Source organism: Hippoglossus stenolepis, chromosome 13 (genome assembly GCF_022539355.2).
Source record: "Hippoglossus stenolepis isolate QCI-W04-F060 chromosome 13, HSTE1.2, whole genome shotgun sequence".
Taxonomy (NCBI): domain Eukaryota; kingdom Metazoa; phylum Chordata; class Actinopteri; order Pleuronectiformes; family Pleuronectidae; genus Hippoglossus; species Hippoglossus stenolepis.
In genome coordinates this window covers 12816583-12840570 of record NC_061495.1, presented here as the reverse complement: position 1 = coordinate 12840570, position 23988 = coordinate 12816583, and the positions used below count along the sequence as shown (strand labels likewise).

General features: G+C 41.7%; 1 protein-coding gene across 6 annotated transcripts in view; it reads right to left on the bottom strand.

Moving 5' to 3' along the window:
* myo3b (myosin IIIB) overlaps positions 1–23988 on the bottom strand; it is a 63925-nt gene that overhangs the window by 1172 nt on the left and 38765 nt on the right. For 5 of the 6 annotated variants that reach the window (XM_035173673.2, XM_035173672.2, XM_035173674.2 and 2 more), the window contains 10 exons: positions 22975–23180; positions 19948–20059; positions 19512–19674; positions 19027–19107; positions 17470–17566; positions 16024–16078; positions 14998–15121; positions 5829–5929; positions 5404–5450; positions 4866–5019 (listed from right to left, as the gene is read on the bottom strand). In XM_035173673.2, coding sequence (XP_035029564.1) covers positions 4887–5019; positions 5404–5450; positions 5829–5929; positions 14998–15121; positions 16024–16078; positions 17470–17566; positions 19027–19107; positions 19512–19674; positions 19948–20059; positions 22975–23180 — 1119 coding nt within the window. In that variant the 3' untranslated portion in view covers positions 4866–4886. The remainder of the gene's footprint in view (positions 1–4865; positions 5020–5403; positions 5451–5828; positions 5930–14997; positions 15122–16023; positions 16079–17469; positions 17567–19026; positions 19108–19511; positions 19675–19947; positions 20060–22974; positions 23181–23988) is intronic. The other variant, XM_035173676.2, reaches the window with a different exon arrangement.

Genomic DNA, 23988 nt, shown 5'->3' with positions numbered 1-23988 from the left:
CTTGCTGCACAAGGTTAAATAATCTTAAGCCGCTTTCAGACATGACCTGCGGGAAAGTCCGGAGAATTGGGTCCGGACTTAATCCGCAGTTTGCTTTTCACACATGCACAACGCAGCGGGAGGTTCTCTGCAAAGACGCGTTCACGTCTGCGACAAATCCTCCGCATTATTCAGGCTAGAGGTGGTGCAGCCGGGAGCAGCAAGCAGAGGCAGGAAGTGACGTATTAATTCCACTGCGGAGATCACGTGGTTTTCTTGACACACAGGCATTGGTGTCGGTCTGCAAACAGGAGGTACGTAGGTGGTTGCTTAGTTGTCTGACTCTACTGCTGATGTATATCTCACCAGAAATGTAAAGAAATACTGCAATAACACGGTAAATCAACTACGGGGGTCTCCATTCACAACTAAGCAAATAAAAGAAATACACGTATAGGAGCCGCTGGACAGGTTTTTAGAGCCGTTTTACCACACACCATTTTATTTTGACCTTAATAAAAAGATTGTTTGGTTGAACACCAGGTGATACGTCCCTGCACCTCCTGGCAGTGGCAAAAAAGACAAGCTTTCTGTTATGCATTCCAAACTGAAACAAGGCCGCGGTAATTCTCACACTGTTAACCGTCCAGCATTTATTCAGTGGCAGCTGGTCCCACCATCTGGGAAAGCAGTGCCGGGGCAAAACAAAACAGGTTACACCTTTGGCCATGCCAAGTCTGCTGGTGCCCCAGTCCGTCTACAAACTGAGAGAGGCTAATCACAATTTCACGCTCTGATTTGTCAAATCCCACTCCAGCACCGGAGGCACTGAGAAAACTTTTAAGTCAATAAATTTCATGGTGTACAGGATAACAGCTTTTCCATACGGTGCCTCTTGTTCTATGTGAGCCTTCTCTTTATCCCTCTTTACAGTGGCAGCCTGTTCTGCAAATGAAAAGGGAAGCGATCGTTTTGACCAAAACATCTGGTCAACTCCAAGAGTAGCAGCCCTCATGCATGCATTTAACATTCATGCAAATGTTAGACAACAAAACAGTGCATAGAGAGCCCTCAACAAACTGCAGGTGTGAGGAAGCTGAAACAAAAGCCACTGTAACCCTAATGGCATCCCCTTGTCATTAACAGACCTTTGATGTATCTACTCAACAGACTCTTTTATCTCCTCCTTCCTCTTTGCCTCTCACTCTCTCCTTCTCCACAGGCTCGACCAGTTTCTTTATTAATGCCGTCTTTAGGGAATGTTCTTTTTCTCAGAGCCCTCGACGCACTTCTGACATCTGGTCGACGCTCACGTTATGCCACTTTCTTTGGCGCCAATCATTAGCCGGCAAAGAGCGTCACAATGCTGAGTATGTAGCTACTTAAGGCGTTTGTTCATCCCCTGTCCTTGAAGTTCAGGGGAACAAAAACTATTAAGGAAGAAGACGCGACATTAATTCTTTAGTTATGCAAAATGCTGTTGTATGCAGCCATAATGTAGTGTGCTATATTCTACTGTGGGGAAAATCTGACACATCTGGATATCAAGAGCACATAAACTGCATTAAAACAGTATTTGAAAAGGCTGCACATGAAATACAGGTATTCAAACTCTCCCTTTGAACTCAAAGGATACAGAAGCAGGACAATGTTGGCCTAATCGTGTGCTCCCTTTGAAGTGAGACAACACTATTAGGTGAAAAGGTAAGTATACTTCTTTAGAAAATAAAAGCTTTTCATCATTTGTTAAGGCTGCAGCTTGAGCGATTTTCATAAAGGTGATTTAAAACTTTTGGAAAACAGTGTTTGTGGCTGCGGCTTGGATGTAGCTCTAATGAAAGTTCAGCACATGCAGAAAATAGCCAAAATGGCAAAAATAACACCAGCAGCAACGGCAGCCACATTAAAGGAGCCCCTCTCTAGCACGCCAGATGTTGTCAGATTTAATGAGGAAAAACAAGAGGGAGTTGGATTTATGAAGTCGCATTAAAGAAAACACAGGTGTCGGGCCTCGAAGCCGGACTTGACGCGGCGCTAAGGCGACCAGCAGTCCAAGCAGACGCAGACGCATCAGTTCATTAGGTCAGAACATGTTTCCCGAGAGTGACAACAGCATTTCATAACATTTTTCCTTCTGCAACGCATAATCAGCTAAGCAAGGCAATTACGTACACACCTCCGCTCACCTCCTCTCATATGCTAAAGCAGGCAATCAGCCAGGGAGTTAATTTGGCAGTGAAAAACAGGGGAAGAAACACCCACTCTGGCACCATTTGTCACCACAGTCCAACCTTGTTATTGAAACGAGTGAGCCTATTTGAAATTCCTCTCTGTGGTAAAACAGGGCCAAAATAATCAGGGGAGCATGATCACACTTAATTGATTCAGTGTACTTTTAAGATGCACTACAGGGTGCTGGGGTGACCTATTTCCGACTGCTCTTCAGAGGAACCAACTATCCCAGCAAGGCAGTAATGCACAGCGAGGATTTTAATTATTGTAGGATCTGTGGCTACGACCGGAGGTGAAATGCTTATGAACTAGCTGTGACACCACATTATAACACTGCCAGTGGTCCAGACTATTACTTCTGAATTTTCTGTACGGTTACATATGGCAAATTGAAAAGACTAGTGATATATTATTGATGGAGCTTAATTTGGTGAGCTATTTTTTTTAAATCATGGAATCAGCTTTTTTGAATAATGATGGTTGATGTGTGTTCCATCATTTCGTCATCTTATACTAGCAGTGGTGGGATGTAACTAGGTACATTTGCATTGTCCATAAGTCCAAATATAGGTCACTTTACTTGAGTATCTGCATTTTATGCTACTTAAAGACTTTTCAGCAGGAAATTTGTCATTCAATAAATCCATTTAACATATATAGTCACTTTGTTTCTTTAACAATTCATTTTAAAGTATAAATTTTTATATTGTTGGGGGGTATACAACCTAAAAGTATACTGTATGATTTCAAGGTTAATTTAATAATAACGATAATCCAATAAGATAATAAGTAGATAATCAATTTAACAATTACAAGAGCCCTTTCCTCTTTAAGCACATTTCACTGCTAATATGCTTACATACTTTTACTTACATTTTTAATGTAGAACTCTTACTTGCACTATAGTATTTTGGTGTATTTCAACTTTTACTTAACTTTGAAAACTTAATTCATCACTGTGTCGAGTTTGTGTAAACATTCCGCCTATTTGGATGTAGCACTACAAGCATTGTGGTCGTTCACTACAGCAAACAGCATAGTCATGGTTGGAAGTGTTGTCAGGTGATAAAAGTGGTGGTTTTAAACCATCTATCAAGTTAAATTTCACTCATACTGTGTTTTAATTATGGATGACCGCTGATGTTTCGTTGATGAGTCAGTCGTCAGCGTCTCAGCCTGCGTCTGACCTCCGCAGCACCGAGCAGAGGGATTTGACGAACACTTTGGGCCTCTTTCAACCCACCAGGATTCTCGGGAACCTGAACCTGAAAGTGAAGCCGGTCTCACTGTCTAGGCAGAGCTCTAATGTTTTCCCTGCTGAGTATAAGGAGGATGAGATCCTCAGTCATACCACCCTACTCTTCCTATTAAGATCAAAATCTCCTCTCAGGCCCTCGGGTGTCAACAAAGGGAGATGCAGTAAATGATATGCAAATTGAAAAGAAAAAAACCCCCTCTACAAATCAACTCGCCAGCCCTGCATTTCCGACACTTCACATCTTTAAAGAAAATTCCTGTATTTAGGGTGAAATTCAAAGTGAGGTCTGGCTCTGCCTCTGTGAGGCTATGTGTGGTGATTCCAGCACTCAGACAGCACAAAGCCCCTCAAACTACAGGCAGCTCGCTGTGGGAGCTCTCATCACGAGAGTTTCAGGGTTCAGAAAGGATCTGTCTCCGACAACAAACATAATGCTCGAAAATAGGTAAATGTTTCCATGTCAGGAAAACACCACTGAGTTTAGAAACACACTGCAAGATGAAGGGGGAGGGCTCTTTGTTGTAAATGTAAAGTGGTATTTAAATGATCCTCAAATAGGAAAATCTTATAAAGGAAATTAGAAATTAGAATTCTAATATTAATGTAATTTAAATGTTAGACCATACAACATCTACTAGTTAAAGCAAAAAATTAAAAGGATTAGCTTACTTTTCTTGAGTTCACATCAATTTATATTGAATACTATGGCTGTTTTGACCATAGATCACACAAAACATAGTAAATTAAAGACAAACATTTTGTCTATTTATTTAATATTTTAAATATTTCTTAGACTTAAGACCGAGTCAATAAAATAAATAACATACATGATAAACTACAAGATATTTATATAAAAAAGTCACCACCCCTCCTCTGCACTACATGATGATGTTACATCTTACGTCACTAATTTATTTATTGATGCAACATCTTTAACATTTCACAGCCATTTAAGAGCCAGCTAGTAATTTCTTATTCAGTGAAGGATTCAAGACCCTGGTAAGTTATAAAAATCATAATGCTATTATGAATTTTTGCACATTGAGACATACGATAGCAGCAAGTCAAGTATACAAGACCACAAAAAGAATAGGATGATGTCTAGAGCCCCTCTTCTTACAAAATGTAACGTCTCTCACTATAAGAACCTCAGAAACAGAGGAACTGTCAAGTCACTTCACAGAAAATGGCACAATCCTTATAAAAGTGTTAGTATAAAGTCACTGATGAGTAACTTGTTCCATGTGAACACTTTCTGACCACTTAGGATTCACAGCTGAGGCTACTGCCTGTGCAGGGCGCTTATTTTGCACGGCTGCTACTGGCTCCACAGCACTTCCAACACGGATGATATTCTTTGGAGTGTCTGTCTACATGTCTGCTGCATCTGTCTTACCGGTTGACATGGTTGTAAGGCTCAGCTCTGACTGACGAGCGGCCCAGTAGAAAGGGCGGGAGAGGGGGCGGGCACGTAGTCTTCCTCAGGGATCGACTCCACTGTTGACAGTAATTTGTAGTACTCATCTTCTCCATCCAGCACTTTGATTTGACTGTGATGTGGAAGAAGGAAAAGAAAGTGGTCAGAAGTTGCTGCGATACAAACTGAGTTTTCGTGATGGGATAAAACAGACATGCGGAAATAAAAACAATATTTGCAGATGAGGCGTTCAGGCGTCCTCTTCTCGCTGATCTGAACCAGGACGTAATTTATAGAACAAATACAAGTCAGACCTTCAACAACTTAAATTAGCATGCTGACAAAGCCCTAATATGTAACCCCCTCTCTAATGACGCAGAGCAACTGCTCATAAAAAGCCTGTTATTTTCGGCTCTCCATTTACATTATGAGAAAACAACTCCATTTCTGGATTCTCCTATTCCACAAAGGGCCTGCTCTGTTTAGAGTTGCTGTAAGTAGGAAAGCAGTTATTTACCCAAGTTTTCTCGGCTTCCTCTTGCTCCCCTGGTAATCCAGAGTTCTCTGAGGAAAGGGCCAAGAGCACACAGTCAAAAGATGAGCAGAGAGTCATTAATTTTTAATTCAAAGTGATTTTGTGTTGAATGCGAGCAGATGCTGATAATATCAGAAGTCACAGCATAATTTTTTTCTGATCAAAGGGCTCAAGTGAGTCTGATGAAGCATGCATCTTGCTCAGCTTTGATAAACCACATCAATTATTCACCGTGAAGGCAGACATCCTGACATGAAAGCAACAGATAAAGAGCATAAGCGCATGTTCAAGACAAGAGGCAGAGAAGCGTGGGGGTGGGGCTCCAGGGTCTGGCACAGGTAGGTTTAATTGTATTATCATGTGGAACCAAAGTCAGACAAAGGCCTTTATCGGCACTTTGAACTCACATTTAGCTGGTTGTAGTACAGGCTGTCTTCAGGGCTGTTGAGCAGCTTGGGCTGCTGGCCCCGCCGGCGAGGAGTTCTCTGCTGCAGCTTCATCACTGGACCTGCAACAGAGGAAAAATGAGGGCAGTGATCCAACTAAGAAAAAACAACAACAACACGAAGAAGCACCAAAATGACATCGACGGTAATGACAGCAGCAGTAAACAGATCCTGCCCTCGACTTTGAAAAAATCTGCACCCTCGTGTGTGACAAAGTGGCAAACATTTGAAATTTACTTTGGTGAGATTATGTAATTTCACTGATGAGCTGACTCAATAACAGCTTAACGTTACACAAATCCACACATATAAACCAAATCGAATTATATCTCTCCCCACAGGTACACAGACGACGACAAGTTAAGTTTGCCAAACAGCTACACTGGAAGAGGCTGAGGTGAGACTGTGGTGTGTGTGGTATATACTGTGGCCAAGACTCAAAGAGAAGATTCATTTAATTCCTGAATGAGCTTAAACTGATGCTCAGATCAGATCTTACCAAGCCTTCACAGTAGAAATCACAGAAAATTTTGCAGACGATTGTGGCATACTAGAATCAGAAGATGGCATACCTACGCCAAGGCCCCCAACGGGTCCTTAAATTCTGTCAAACATCACCAAATTTCTCAAACTCCTAAACATCAGTTCCCTAAATGTGTAAATAGTTTTCATCAAGATCCATCAATTATACCGTGGGAAATCAGTGAATACATCAAAAATGTGATAGAGTGTAATTCACTCTAGTGCTGGTCAAACACTAGCATAATATAAAATCACCCATTAGTTCTTGAAATAAAACACTTTTCAGAGTTTGATGGAAAAACTGTTATATTACACGAAGCCACAAACAACATGAGTTACCTTAGCTTCGCATAGAGAAACAACCTTGCTATGTCCAAAAGTAAAACCATCAATCTATCATCTACACTATATAATCTTTAATCTATATAATATAATCTAAAGCTACACCTCCCTTCCCAGTCTCTATGCTAAAATAAGATAATCATCTGTTGGTTATAGCTTCATTAGAAATTAGCTAATTTTTTCCTCAAACGATCAAAAGTGTATTTAAATGTGTTGATAGGTTGATGTTGAGACAGAACTTGGCTAGCGACACTTCCAGTCTCTATGCTAAACTAAGCTAATCATCCTTTGGTTGTAAATTCCTAAGGCACTTTTCTGACCCATATGAGTCCTGGGCTATTTTTAAATGCTTTTCATTTTGTCTTTATATACCACATTAAAATGTATAGATGGAGAAGCAATATTTCCCCTGGGCATATTGAACCCATGAAACACAGACACATCTTGGGATTTGATCGGCGACTCCTGAGAGTTGATCTTCACCTTGTTACCTCCTGAAACGCACACATTCACATTCGGATTCCCAACCATTGAACGAGTCCTCTATGGCTGCGTGAAGTTGTTTTCCCCCGATTTAAAAAAACTAAACTGTGTGAATGAAATCTGAAGAATGAATTAATTATCAAAGCACACACAGTGAGATGTTATTGATGTCTCACTAAAGATAGAAAAGAATTTTGATTATTCAAACACAAGTAAATTATGAAGCCTTACCACATTCTTCAAATTCGCTTACAAAAGTGCGCTTTAGAGCTGAGCCACCTTTACAAGGAAGCATATATATTTAATGTCAGATAACGTTTCATCTTGTTGAGACAGGACATTTCTTCATCATCTCTCCCTACCCCGGCTTCTCTACCTTGACTAAAGCTGCATTTGCTTTTTCCATCTTAACACTACTTTGTACTCACTTTGAACAGACCTCATCACATCTGAATCCTATACATCAAAGAGCAGGCCCCTCTCCTCAGCTCCCCCATCTTTCCTCGGTTTTCTTGATGTTATATTCAAACCAGCGCAGGTTTACTAAAGTCACACTCCTTAAATGCCCAGAAAGTTCCTGTCAGTTCAGAGATATTAGCCAACTTTTACCGTGAATCTTATCTCTCCATGCCTCAGAGGTGCTAACCAGCCACTGTCTGAATCCCTGCTGCCCCTGAGTATTTGAGGATATTTGGATGGAGCTCATGTAACTGTAAAAAAATATGGCTGAGGAAGAAACAGCTCAGTATATTTCCTCTTGACAAGTAGCTCGGTGTGGCTACATCATAATCACCTTTAATATTTAGATGTTACATTGAGATAAACTATAAACCATGTTGTGTGAAACCTGAAAGAACCATTGTATCTGCATCACAGGTTGATAACAGATTAAATAAACCAGCACAAATAAACATTTGTACCTTACTCTTTTAATAAAAACAAAACAATGTCAGTATGTAGGACAATGTTGGGCTAATGATGCAGAAAATGGGTTTGATAAGCAAATGTTTAATTCCCCTGAAATTGCATCAAAGCACTCAATCACAAATAATGAATTCTGACGGCCTTGGACAAGGTTTCGGAACTGAATCCTCCTGTAAAACAGTCTGAAAAGAGCCTGTTTGTGTTTTAAACAAGCATATGTTTTATCTTAATAAAATATCAATTCCACAAATATGAAAACAAGTGAGGCACTGACCCAAAACTACATTCAGAGCAAACATTAAAGAATCAGACCTCCTGTTTGTTTAAGACTCTCGATTGTAACTAAAAGAGAGGAACTGCTGAACAATTTAAAGCTTTTATCTCAAAATCAAAAGTACCAACATCTTAATTTTAAATACATAAAGTTCAAGCTGATCACTGGCTTTCGTGTAACTGATAAATTAAAAAAGTTACAATTAATTGGGCTAATATCTTATTTCTGTTATTTTATCTGTTTGTTGTATAGACTGTATGCAAAGATGGACGACATGACAGCTCCTCAAAAATGAAACAAGGGTGTTTTGATCGCCCCCTAAAGGCTGGCTGCAGTCTAGGTCATAAACCCTGCCTCCTCCATGTTAATGGAGAGACGGTAAACTCACGGCTCCATCCAGCGATTGCTACCGCGCAAACTCTAGATCCAAATGTGCACATTTCTGGATAGGGGAAGGAAGTAGAGATGTTTATATACAGGCTACCTCAGTAATAATTACATGTAGCACAGGAGGATTCCTACCCTGAAATTTCAACTAGCTCCAACTCGCGTAAAACATTCATGGTTTTGAGTTAAATGTCTCCACAATTCTTGGATGCGCTGCCATGGAACTTGGTTCACATATTCATGCTCCCCTCAGGATGAACTGTTATATTATTTGGGAGATGCCATGATTTTTCTAGCGCCATCATCCTGTTGAAATGTTATTTGTTGGGTTTTACATTTTTTAAATCAAATACCTGCAAAAAATGACACTATTCACATCATAGCGAGTCTTTAGTGCTAATGCTAGCATGCTAACTCAAGATAGCTCAAGGATGGTAAAAGTGCTGTACCTGTTAAACCAGTATTGTCACTGTGAGCATGCTGACATAAGAATTTAGATCAAAGCTGCACTGTGTCTAAATATAACCTCAGAGAGCTGCTGCCATGGCTGTATAGACTTTGTGTTGTTGATAATGAACAACAGAGGGGAGTCTCAGGGATTGAGGTTGTCTCACATTGATTTCAGACACATAAAGTATGTCACTTCTGTCAGTTATGCAACTACACAGTAGAGATGTTAGCATTATTATTTCATCCTATACATTATTAATAATAATAATACATAATTGTATTAATTATTTGTTCAGTGTAAAGCACAATAACGTGGGGGTTAGGGTTAGGGCCTTATTTGATCAGATCTTATTGTATCTTCTTTAGTAAAATGTACAACACAGGACTGCAGTTAAGTTTATAGAAAATAATTACAATTTAAATCACTGTATTAGTTGAGAAAAACACAATTTGATGTTCTTCTAAAAATCGTTCAGGCCTTAATCTGTTGGCCCCCACATCCTGCTGCTGATCTGGAGCCCAGAACATCACCCATGGGAGTTCAACATCTCCATTTATCCATCCTGACCTGCAGCTATTAGAGCGTGTAGCAGATCAGAGGATGGGTCAAGCCTCCCATCTCTGTGCCTCTGTTTGGGAAATCACTGCCATTTGATCCAGGCCAGCCCCAGAGGAATGCTGCTCCTGCAGATATATTACAGGCAGGGAGGCAGACAAACTGGCTTCTGGCAGGGGAGCACGGCTTGGACATGGAGAGGCAGAGCTGGGAAGGGGTCAGACAGTGGCTCACGCTGGGGGTTCGCTAAATGATCGTGGGTAACGTCTGCTGTTTGGGGTGGGGAGGAATAATGGTCGACTGGGAATACAGAGGCTGTGTGGTTCATGCAATATTGATTCCTCCCTTTTCAAAAGAAAGCCAAGCACAGTTTGCTCTTCTCGGTGAGAGACTAACATATTGTACAAGTTTGCTTCTTGAGATATAAAAGGGCTGGAATTCTTTTTGAGATAGGTATTTCTTTCATTTTCAAAGAGCGCCAGATGACTCGTATTACATCTCTAAATGCCACTTTGAAATCCCTTGAAAAATCTGAATGCTCCTCAAAACAACATAAAAGAGGTTTTTTTTTTTCCTTCTTCAGTCGAATAAATTAGATGTGTATCGATTTACTTCCCAAATCACGTGCCACAATCACCTGACTCTCCCAGACCACAGAGAACCACTTGGGCTTTGTTTATTCAGATGGAGGGAGCAGAGGCACCAAAAGGCATGGATTATAAGGAAAAATCATCATCAGAGCGCTTTGATGTCTAAATGAGGCATGTGCAACCCAGACCCCTCTCTTTTACTCCCAACCGCCTCTTCTTGCACACACACACACACACACACACACACACACACACACACACACACACACACACACACACACACACACACACACACACACACACACACACACACACACACACACACACACACACACACACACACAGGCACATAAACCCAGACAGACGCATACAAACATGTGCATGAACACACATACACACAGACATTACTTGTCAGTTGCAAACAAAGACCCTAAACAGATAGCTGCAGTCGAAGAGAATTTCCAGAAGTTTCTTAGGGTTCCAAAGATCCATTACCGCTCTCGTCATTTTGAACATCATACTTATAAAACAACTCATGTGCTTTAAATTACAGGACACGCTGGTCAGGTCCTGCAGATAATTCAGAAAAAGGAGTCGTTACCGCATCTGTTTTCACTATTGCAAGCGGAGGATGTTGTTACTTACAAGTAATTTTTCACACTGAAATCAATCATTTGGCCTGACAGCAGATTTCGGAACTTTGACTCCTAAAGAAATGTTTGCGTGGAGGAAAAAAATAAGAAATCTCTCAACTTTGTGGAAGTCAATCATTTGTCAGAGGCATAATACATGTAACTGTGACCTCGCAGGATGAGTAAAAAGTAAGTAGCGAGGAGGGAGACAAGAATGACAAGGAAACCAGGCCAAAAATGGATTAAAATATGCAAACTAACAGCATTAAGCTTCTGAGTTAGATAAAATACGTTTTTACTCAAATATAAAAATTCTGTCAACAAAAATAAAGTAATACGATTTTGTGTGTATGGAAAAACTTGTCCAACTACATCAAATGACTCATTCCACATGTGCGAAATAACAGAGAACTTGGAGCATCATCTTCCACCTTGATTTCATGTCTGAGGAGATTATTCTGTTGGAATTGTGATGATGAGTAGTTTGGAAGTACATCCTGTTAACTACTCCCACTGACATTAAGAGGATTACGTAGGTAGCGTCAGACAGAGGCAACTCCTTCCGTTAAGTTGAGTCTTTTCCTATCCCCTCCAAATCTCCTCTGCCGCTTCATCGAGCCTGTAATTTGCCTAAAACTGAAGGCATCCGGTTGAGTCGCGAAGATACGCGGAGACAGACAGATAAATCAGGAGGTTGAGAGACAGCGAGAGGGAGGGAGAGTATTTGTCTAGAGAACATGGAGAGGGTGGATCATTTGTCTGGCAGATGCATGTTGATACAGTGATGCCGCCGCTTTGGTGGTGGTGGTGGTGGTGGTGGTGGTGGGGTGGAGCAGCACCTGGTGGCTGCGAATCTCGCGGAACATGTGGGAAGACGTTTTAAGAGGCGAGGGAGGGAACGAGAGCCGAAAGTGAGATGTACTGGTGGGTGTGGGTTTGACCTCAGTGTGGTCCACGTTTTCCAATAAGCTCTCCAGCTGTGGCTATAAAGCACAGGGACGACTCCGGGCAACAAACAAAATCAATTCTTATTGACTGCACCATGCTATGCACTGGCAGCACATGACTATAAACGATAATTCGACGTAAACTTCAACCGTTCTTTTCTTTCCCCTCCTCATCTCATCCCTTCGAACAGGTTAACCATTTTCCAGAGTGCAGAGGTAATTGGTCTCTGTGTTGTGGCTCTGTTTTATCACATGTCTCTCTCTTGACATGTATGTTTACCACAACTATAATCTTCAAAAAGCCTGTTAACATAAGTAGCTCAGTTTTCATAAACCATAAAGTCAGCTCTGACTGATCCTCGGCACCATCCTGTTTACCACGCTGAGGAGCATAAGCAGTGCTCTGATCATATCTGCCGCTCGCTACCAAAAGCTTTCTTTCAGCAAACGCCTCTGTGACGCATTTATAAATATGTTGTATTAATATTCAGGCTTGGGAGACAGGTGACGAGAGGTGACATCGGTTTTTTTTTAACACGCAGCTTACACGACGACGGAACTTTTTCACTGACAAAACACGGGAAATCAAAGGTTGGCGCTTCAGACGTCTGAGAATGCCTGGAGTACAAAGTGCTTTAATGCTCTCTTCACGCCATAAAATGCAGCACTGCGGGTATTTGGCTAAAGAGGAAGACTAGTCGCCTCGCCTGGTGTCAGATACACAGTGAAACAGACATCTCTCCAAGTCATGTGCTCCGCTTTGTTTAATACGTTAAAGAAAAATACTGATTATCTTGTCACTTGCAACACCAGGCTTTGGTAAATCACTCAGAAAAGACCCAACGTCCGTCAAACACGCTCAAACACGCCCCGGTGTTTTGGCATTAATGGGAGCAGGGTGTGTGGAGTGTGTGCGACTGATTCTGGAGGGGTGGGGTAATTCAATTTCCATGGCTAATTTTCTGTTTTTCTCCACTGGTGTCCTGAAACACTCCAGGTCGAGCTCCAGCCCCGAAAAAAGAACCCGATGCGATCACCAGAGGCGACAGCAGGATGAGACGCAGGAAGGAGTCTGGTCTCCAAACATCTGGCAGGGCAAGGCTTCCATGACTCGCTCAATCTCGGGATGAAAAAAAAGGGCCCTCAGATCTGCAGGGATCAAAGTGTGCCCTGGGTGCCTGAGCCACCGTGGCCTCCCTCAACGTATTCAAATGGGGTTTCCTGAAAGAAGTCGCAGCCACAAGCAGACCTTAATAATCGCAGCAGGAACGGGGCGCATTGAATACCTGAAAATCTGTGTGCTCGCCACAGAGAAAATCTTAAGAGTCAGAGAAGCCCATATCGGAAGGAGAAGAGGATTTTTGACTGGACATTTAGAATATAGAATATATATAATAGAATAAACCTGGACTGACAGATGTGATGTTAGGTATGAAAGAACATGTTCAAAGCCACGTGTCTGACTTCTTGCAATAAATGCTGCAAATAAGTCTGAAAGGTTTTAGGTTACATTAGGTCGCAACCTCCAAACCTGGGAGTTTGGAGCCCCCATGAAATTCAGAGGGGTCCTGAGATCATTTCAAAAATCTAATGTTTGCTTGGAACTTGTAATGAGTAAACTCTTGAAACAACTTGATTTAATCTGGAAACAATTTGAAATCTATGAATCTAGACTTAAATGACTGTGGCCTCGGTACTTTTACAAGTTAGGATAAAATAAAATAAATAGTTTGTTTTCATATATTTTCCTGTCAAAACTGGACACTTTTTCTGACCCATGAAAAAATCCTTCAAGTTTAACAGCCTGAGAAGTGTAACTACTCGTAACTCATATCCACACTAAAGGTGCAGAGAGTAAAGAGCAGCGGAGGAAATACCCTATTTTACTTGAGAAAAAGTAAACAAGAACTTGCTTTTAAATATATATTAAGTATTAAAAGTCAAAGTACTTTCTGAGTGTAACCTTTTTCGTAATGTGACAATGTAGTGGAGCACAATGTACAAATATTAGATATACACCTAGAATGAAACTACATCCTCATCTCGAGATTTCAAGCAGCAGAGAAATAATAAAAACCAGAAAGTCCAACTGTTATTTCAAAGCTTTGTGTTTTAAAAGTAATGGAAGCTCCTGCGACGCAGGACAAAACACACATTAGAGCAAAAGGCCCTTGTAACCAGCATTGACTGCGACTCACATAATCACTCTGACATTATAAATTCATCAAACACTGCCTCCCTTCAGCTGCAGTGATGCCTGGGAGCGGAGGTCACCTGTATGCAGCATTACCGAATTAGCCGCTATCTAACCCAGACCTGCTGTGGCGTGCTGACACTAATCCCGGGCCCGCTGGAGAGCCCTGTCTGTGTTACATTATCATGTCTAATCCCAGTAATCTCTCAGCCGCGCCGCTAAATGCTATTCCACCTCCGTCTCTTACTTCATACCCCCTCTAATAACATTAATGAAGGGCCGGGCCCCCATTACCCAGGCTACCCTAGTGGTGGGCTGGGTGACGGCCGTAATCGGAGGCCCCCTGCGCAGCCACCCACTCAGCCTTCCAGGCAGGCGGGAATTAATGTAATTCATCGCCTGGGGCAAAAAGCAAACCAAACATATGTTCAACAAATCAGGGTTTGTGTATTTTCTTGTCACCGTTACTGTGCAGGTCTATTAAGAGTCACTGATGAGATCCTTAGTGAAGGACTCACCGTGCAGGAGAGCGAAAGCTTTGAAGTGCTCGTGCCACTTCCAAAGAGCCCCCACCCCCCACCACCACCCTCCACCACTTGCCATGAGACGTTTGTGATGAGCTGACCCGGGTTATTAAAATACCGCAGAAATGATCACCCATAATACTCCTCTCCCTGTGCTGTCAACAAAGAATGGCAGCAGGGGATTGGCTGGGATGAAAGGTTGAAAGGGGTCCCGTATTAAAAATGGCACTTTATCCATTAAAGCGGGATTTCTGCTGTCTCTTTGTGTAATTACCTGCACCCGCCAGCTCTGCGCTCGGGCTTACCTTGTTTACACTGCATGTCTCGCAGCCTAGCTGTCTCCCTGCAAGGCTTCGTTACACTGTCTTCCGCTCTGCCTTTGTCTCTCTTGAAGTCTTTCACTTGTCTGTCTCGGCTGTCGGGGCCAACCTTGAAAGAGGAGGCGTAAACACACCCAGAAGAGCAATGTCAATGAAAAGCGCTGGATAAATAGACACAAGTAGAAGCAGGCTCCGTAATTTTTTTCAATTTAGTCATGTAGATGCTGTATTCATTTATTTACAATTTACAATTTGGCACTCACACCCATTAATGTGCTTTGCAATGTTAATCAAATGCTAATGCAATTGCATATCCCCCTTTAGTAGCCCTACCTCCTAGCAAACAGCACCACACTGACTTAATTGTGAGGTTAAAAAACAGCACATACAGACTTCCTCTCATATTTAATTTTATCTTTGAATAAAAGAGCTATAGGAAAGTATTAATCTGCTTAACATTTCTAAGTACATCCTCCAAAGGATTTTGCTTTTTTAATCTTACATATGCTCAGCAGAGTTACTGGCAAAAACTGTACATTTTCCTCATTTCATCCTTTCAACATCAAATGGTGAGCAGCAAAAATTGGATCAGACTTCAAAGACTGTGATGTGCTCCAAGTCACGGAGTGGCTCTTCTATTTCACATATTGAATCCGAGCAGGATATCAAAGTGCTACCAAAGAACCTCAGGTCTTTACTAAAAAAGGGGTCTAACATCTGTAGAAAGAGGAGCGCAAAGACAAATCACCTCGGGGGAAGAGCGGGCATTTATTCTCAGCCGTGAATTTCCAGCCTTTTGATTCTCTCGCTCCCGTACCACCCTGTCTTCTCCGCTGAGATGGAGGTTGGAGCAAGAGAACTCTTTTGTCTCAAGGACTCAAAAATTCCCAAAGAATAATCTGGGTTAAAGCTGCTTTTTTATTTGTATTTTTTTTAAAAGGAGCAGCATTTTTACATATATGGCTAAAGTCAGATGTGAAAGAAAAAGATAATTTATATGTGGTTACTTACATTTCCTCTGCATACGTGATCTGTATGGGACTCTTTGCTCTTCGGGCTGATAGACCTGTGTAATTAAGAAGCATCTTTAGGTGCAATGAACATAAATATCATTAAAGCACATACATTATATTTATGATATTTACATGTTAATAACTGTTCAAACAGTATTAACATTAGTGGAGCTCGGGGTGATTTGTATTTATCTCCTTGTTTAGTGTTAAAAAACAGCCTTAGTTCATGATTATGCAATGATTATGAAGAGTGAGAGAGAGGTTTGTTTCTGTGTGATCACTCATTGTTGCATTATTTAAAACACAAACACACACAAAAAACCCACAGCAACATCTGCAAACACAAAGGTGCACACCAGTCACAATCACGCTCCGAGTCTAGAAAAACAACATCTCTTCCAGTTTGGACTGGGTGATGCAACTGGAGGCTCCGCTCTTTGGATGCAAAACGCGGAATTCATGCGTGGCAGCGAGGAGGGATATCAAAAGGGAAAAGAACAGCATGTAGGTGAGAACATAGATCTTACAGGAGGAAAATGGGCCAGATCATGTCAAAATAAATCTATATGGAGAGATTCCAACACTGATTAAACAGAATTGTTGAGTGGAGGTTTGAAGTGTTTCTCACCAAGGAATATGATTGTAAACATGGAGAGAAAACTCCCTGATGAGGCTGCGCTTGGTTTGAGCATATAAGGAGCATAACATTTTCAGATGTGTAAATCTAGTATTTTAGAGTATTTAAAGTCGCCCACGATTTGAAAGCAATTTCTTAACATGTGAGCCGTTTTAAGACATCAACATCATTTTAAACATCATACTCAGAATCATTGAATTTTTCCCTATTGTAATTTCCCCGGATTCTCTGACTCTCATAACACAGAATAATTCAAGAATAACTCTGTTCTCCCAAACCTTACATCAGGGGATTTGTAATAAACTGAAGTGTGTGAGTTGCGGTGCTGCGTTTCTGCTAAAAGCCTCCATCGACACCACGTGTGCTGCTGTTTGGTCGGTGGCTGCTCTCCTGCTTAGCACATACTTTCTTAATGACTGGCCTGCCCATATGCTGAATAAACACAAAGTTCTCAACTCGTACATCTGGAGACCAGTGAAGCGCCCAGCCCCGTTTGTGGTCAGACAAGTGTGCAATCTGGTGGAAAGATATTTATTACATTTATAAAACTGAAAGAGGTGGCGCGTGGGGAGGAGCTTTCTCTGCCGCTTGAAACAACAGTACATTATGGGGTGAAAGGAGCCCGTCCGACAGGGCTGGAGATGGGTGACGGGTGTGTCAGACCTCTTGTTCAATAAGTCGTCTCTAATGGTCTTGTTTTCAGTTGCGTTTGAAGACTACTGTCTGAAATGGGAAAAAAATCTAACTGCAGGGAAATAGGGTTTTGATGAGGACAGACCCTGAAGGGCGAGAGATGTCAAAGTTCACCTCGTGTGCTCCTCCTCGGTGGTCTTACTGCCGGCCTCGGGCCGACATCTGTGCCTTTGGGGTCCGTGGTCGCGACGCACCCGATGGCCTCTGTAAGCTGCACAGAAAATATACGTCAGACATGCTTTCACATGGTCAGAGAACCATTGTCCTCCCTCTGTAATACATCTAAACTACATTGGTATAGTCCACTGAGGCAGTTATCAAGTCAAACACAATTTATCAAAGCGTTATGACAGATTTGTATTAAAAACAATGCATTCACTGGGAGAACTGTGTTTAGCAACTGCACAAGGAGCGTAGTGCAGCAGTAGGAAAACAGTGTGATTATTGAAACATACTGAAGTGAGATGGATGGTAAATGGAGCCCACTGATTTACTCCGTCAACCGGCTTTGTATTTTTCTTGTAAAATTATATGCACAGGAAAGGAAAGCTCAAGTACATTGTTGAGCCGTGGTTCTATTTTGCATGGTCTAATCTGATCGATGGTGAGCATGTCCCCCAGGCCCTGCTGAGATCTGAGAAGCCACCAGGCTCATGCATTTGAAAGGCATCTGTTTATTTTCAGAATGCAAATGCAGTCCACCTCAAAGGCTATAAGCTGCAGAGAACACACAATGTGAATGTGCTGGAGTGCTCTGCCGGGGGGCTGAGGCCCCACTTATGTCAGGTTCAGGCCCACCCCCACCCACCCCTACACCCCACCCATCCAACAAACCCCGGCGGCCACACACAAACACTTTTCTAAAGAGAAAGACGGCGGCGACGACGACGGAGAGGCTTTTCTCACACCAAAAGCATGTTTACCCATTCTGCAGCGTTATTTACAAGGGCTTTAATGGAGGACATTTACACAAGGTGTGCAAGCGACCGAAATGCTCCATGTGCCAGATGAGGGCAGCCCTTAGGGAAGCCAGGGGAAACAATGCCAAATCTCCTCCTTCTGCCCTCCTCTCCCCTGCCCCTTTTGGCACCCTCCCCTGTCCTCCAGTGAGAGGCTCCAAGGAGGGAGTGGAGGGGGGGGGGGACCCGGGAAGGTTAATGTGCCCACTTTGATCTTCGTCAAGGCACACTGAGTAAGAATTAATTTACATTTCAGATGAAAAGGTTGACAGTATAAAAAGGCATCTTGTTTCTGGTATGTGAGAGCTGTGTAATAGGCCAGGAATTTGAGAGAGGAAGTCGTGAGGAAACAGAAGGGATAAGCCCCTCTCTTGCCTTTACTGGGAAAGAGATGAAAGGAAAAGACGGATCTCAGTATGCACTGTTCTCCTGAAACATGGGGACCAAATGCTGCCCAAACTTTCAAAAGCTTTCCTTTATGCATTATTAATTAATTATTACTGTTTCGTGGGCCACTCATTGAGATCAAAAAGGTGTTTCACAAAGATGCAGAAGGTTTTTGTGCTTTTATCCCTTTTCTCCTTTTGAAAACGTAGGAAAAAATGGGATTAATTTTTCCACCGGACACGGGTCCACAGTACATGAGAAAATTCCAGAGGTCTGCATTTGAATGTATGAAGAGCTTCAGAGGAAAATATAAACATTTTATTACCCGACTGTATGCGGATAGCGGCCCCTTCCCGCTCCTTCTTTATTTGCTTGAGGTTCTGCCGAGCAACGTAGCCCCTCCAGGCTAGAGAGAGAGAAAGAGACAGTGTGTGTGTGTGTGTGTCTGTGTGTGTGTGTGAAAGAGAGAGATTGCTGACCTACCTCTGTGAAACAAAATAGACGGCATATACTACACAAGATCCCACTTCAAAACACTGCTAAACCAGGTGGCAGAGGGATGGATCCCTTTGAACTCTCTGAGGTCTTATTGTCTGCTCTGAAGCATTGCTCTTAACCCTCGCAGGTCAAGCTCTGGTTATCAAACTCATCTCTTTTATGAAGAGTTGCCGATGCATAATAGCCTCGAGGTCGTTAAGAAACCAATATAGTCAGAATCACTTTGAATTAGCACCTGTTTAATTGTTACAAGATAAAAAAGAATGTTTTATATATTTTATTTAAATCAGAATAATTCCTTCTCCAGTGTACCTGACTGGATGATGATGGCACCGTGTTTTCTCTTCTGCTTCTCTTTTCGGTAACGTCGGGCGCCCAGCCAGCCTTTGGTGTACGCTTGCAACACCACGACCCGAGCGATCACCTCCCGCAGCAGCAGGTTGAGCTGCTCCACATGGTAGTACCTCAGAAACACCTGACAAGACATTAAGACCAGGTTAGAACGTCCCAGTCTTTTAGTTCTTTGAACTGACACTCACTGGATTAGACAGTTTGGACAGTTTTGTGCCTCCATAGTAGGACTTTATTACTTTATCATCTGCTGCCTTTCTGTTTTTATTGGTCTATGTTTTCTTTCTCTTTAACAAAAACTCTTGATCACATAAAATGTTAAAACTATGCACAGGTAAATGTGATTTCCGAACACGGATTTCTTCACCGTTTTAATTCTCAGGTGTAATCACGTTACCTTTGTTTTCCCCAGGGCCCAGTCCTCTAATTTGGCCCGCTGCAGGATGGAAACAGCGTTCTCTATGCTGGAGTCGGGCATCTGGTGAGCCCGAAATGCAAGATAGTAATATCTGAGAGGGGAGGAAAAGAAGGAAAGGATTCACAATGTGATTCAATTTAACATTTATGATCAGATCATGAAATAAAGTTTAAAAAACGTTTAAAGGTTTAACTTTACTATAATATTTGTTTTCTTTTTCATCTGTTCCAAAACCTTTTGGCAGGAACACAAAGACAGTGTCACCAAAAAGTTGAGATGAAAGTGCAGCATATTGTGGAAAAAAGATGTTTGAGACATGAGTAGCAATTAAATATTCAGGCATGTTTTCACTTAAATAAACTTTTGGAAATTTTACGTATTAATTCACATCACATTAACATAAAATAGACAAAAGTTGTAGAGTAGTCAAATTAAAAGTAGACATTTTTAGAAATTCTCTTGTCACATGAGGTGATTGAAACCATTGTCATGTCTGTGAGCTAAACATGAACTTAATATGAATCTACCTTCCCAAACCTCTTAACTCATAAATTACAATTGTGAATCTCTGTTAAAAAAACCGAAGAGTGAAAATGACTAGCTACTGCATCTCCTGGTTGTTTACTGTACTGACGTGAGTGGTAATGATTTGACTATTAGCAAAAAAAAGAAGCCAAAATGATTAGAATTCCCAAAATGTTATTATTGTACCCCAATGCTTCTTTTGTCGGAGTCTGCATTAGTAAAGTATAAATGTGAAATTTGGGATTATTGGATGACTAAATAATCCAAATGTGATTTTAGAGAAACCTGATTATTCCTCAGTTTTGTCATCTTAATCACAAACATGTGGCTCCTCCTCAGTAAATGACAACGGTACCAAGTCATTTTACCTGACCATGTTCAAAAGAAGCGACTGTGAACTTTGCATACAACTATATTGAAGCACCACAGTTAGAAAGCCGGCTGCTCAGTCTGAGGAGAAAAACGAGCCGGACTGAGACATGAGTCTTCAACAGAGGCCCATTGTTGCAGCTCTTTTGAACAGATCATCGTCTCGTATTTCAGTGACCACAGACGATGGCCATCAGCCTCGGCCTATCATTGTGCATCAGCTTCCTTGCATGTTTTATCGCTGACGGTGTCTGGATCTGGCCCATGATCCTCTAGTTGTAGTTTACAATATACCAGCATGGGACAAAGTGGCTCTGACTGTTTGCTCAGAGGACATCAAGGCTCCAAAACTACTGGTTAATCTCTTGGGTTCTGGCGTTGGTCAAAATCGAAGAACAACAAGAAGAAGAAAAACTTCTTTGAACTCCCCGTACCCGCCTCAGTCTACAGCCTTTCATTCTAATTCCTGTTGATACCTGTTATTTCTTTGATGGTAAATACAAAGCACTGCTTGGCAACATCAGACGAGCCTTTGATATGAGCGCACAAATTGAAATCAGTTTTCACTAAAGGTGCAGTTTATCCATTCGGGTCTGTTTGTACGACTTTTGCGAGGCTCAGGTAGGATGATATGGATTCAGTGGTGAGGTTAAAATATGGTCTGAAGCGGTAACATACACAGACACACACACACACACACACACAGACAGACATACACACACAGAAAATGTTTGGACAATTGGGTCCGAACTTTCTCTGGACTTTGCCTTCCACAAATAACGAACGCTACAGGTGATTGTGTGGGTCAGCTGTGTTCACACAAACAGAAAATGTCCTGCACATTAAATTGAGGGGTGGCGTCTGGCCGGCGCAAGCAAGAGACAGGACATGACGTATAAATTCCATTGCAGAAATCACATGTTTTTATTTAGAGCACATCGACACCAGCGTCGGCTCCTATGGCAAAAAGCACTGGGACCTCGTTGTCTCTTTCCTAGTTGACATCTTCTTATGTGTATGGATCATCTTTTTCATCCTGATAAATGTGTTTTATTTTTGTTTTTTTCCCTAGTTTTTCATCTGTCACGTGTAAGAAATGTCATCAAAACGTCCACTTGCTCGCAGTGAATCCTCCGGACATTATCCTACTTCATTCACACATGGGCTCACATAATTCATAGATTTTACTAGGGCGCTGACAGGAGAAACTCCAGAGAATCTCCGAGGTAACTGACTCGGAAATTTGCGTTCTCACATACAGCCCCTCCGGATAATTTCAGGAGAATATCCGGAGTTCATCTGAAAGCAGCAATAAAGTGTTGTGAGGAAAAACTATGTGGTCATTCAAAGAGCAAATTTCTAAAGCTTCACTAAATCAGTGAGACTGCCCGACAAAGTTATTTCTCTCCTAGAGGCCACAAGCCCAAGTTAATTAAATGTTACATCATTTTAAAGTCGGCACATTAGAAGAGGCTGGAATATTTTTCAAAGGAAAATTGATCGGACTTAAGTTTCCTTGAATTTTCCCACAGACGTGTCTAAAAATGTGTGTTTGTTTTTTGAAGGGGCTGAGAATGTTTAGGTTTACTACTTTTTAAATCTGAACACAAGTTTGCAGCATAGTTATCGGATCCTGTCCCACATTTTTAACAACAAAAACAACACCCTTACATAATGACCCCCTAATGAGGAAATCTTGTTTTAATTGTGTTCTAATATATACCAATGGGACGAGGAGACTACATTAGAGCTTTTCCAGGTCACTGAGTTAAAGAACAAACTCTTTATGAATAGCAAAAGGAAATCCATTAAAATGCATCAGCCCTTAATCACAGTTCCTCCCTGTTTGAATTTTATCCATATTCTCCAGACTGGAGTATCCACCCAGTTACAAGAGTTGTAGGATTTAGTCTTGCACTATCACTAATGACTGCCAATTAGTCTGCCTCTTGCTCTGCTCAACTTGTACCCCTATCTAATTAAAGAACCTGTGTTTTTGTGTGATGCAGAGCATGGCTCACTTGTTCTGCACTGTCTCCAGGGTTATGACAGCGCTCAGCATGTGTGCGTGCCGGAGAGAGGATGTGCCGCCTGCCTCCACGCCGCTCTTACCTGTTGACAAACTCTTCGAACAGGATGCGGTGGGAGTAGCCCTGTCGACGGATGTTCACCGTCTCCAGGATCCCGGTGTAGCGCAGCTGCACCATGACCCGCTCCTTGCAGAAGCGCAGCGCCTGCCTGTCATCGTTGGGTTTGATGCAGCGCACAAAGTGTGGCTGACCCACCACCATCTTAGACAGCAGGTCCATCAGGGAGTACTGCAGAAACACAATGAGACAACAGTAAACAGTGGGCAGGGGCAAGAACACAAGAGAGCATGAATTCACATTATCAAAGTCTGGTGCTATAGTTCAGTTGGGATGATTTGCACATCAAAGAGAAACCGACTTCTTCCAGATGAAAATGTGTTTCATTATAAAGTTTAAGGTGAATAGTAACTGGCAGGATTAATCAGTCCCAATGGGATTGAGCAAAGTTTCTCATTCTCATATAACACATGTAAATAACTGAATAATAACTGATTTTTGTAACTTGGGGCAACAGAAAATTATTATACATCATGTCCTGCCTCCTGCTCTATCCAGGTGCCATCCCTCGCTTGATATGAAATTTCCTGTTGTTGTGAACACATTTGACCTAAATGTAAAATGTCCATTCCCAATTTTTCAGACACTGCAGGGACCAGGGATCGAACCATGCCACCTACTTATCCAGCAGACATGGATTAAAATTAGAATGGATTTGGAGAAGAACTTTTGAATACCTCATAAAGTGACGTCCAATTTTGACTTCTTTTTAGCTCAGTTTTGTTCTGCACCAGCTTCCTATTCACTAGTAAGTCAGACTTTTGTTGCTGACCAGTATCAACTCAAAGTAAGTATATTTATATTTCTGAATGTATATCTGATCTTAATTTGGTGGGAAGCCCGTTGTCCATGTTGTCCTCCAGAGAACTTGCTGTGTTTGTGCTGTTTTTGCTTTATCTTAAAAACCTTCCAGTGGCTCTAGAAGAATAATCACATCTGCTATATCAAATTTTTTTTATTATGAAACAACTAGTGTTCT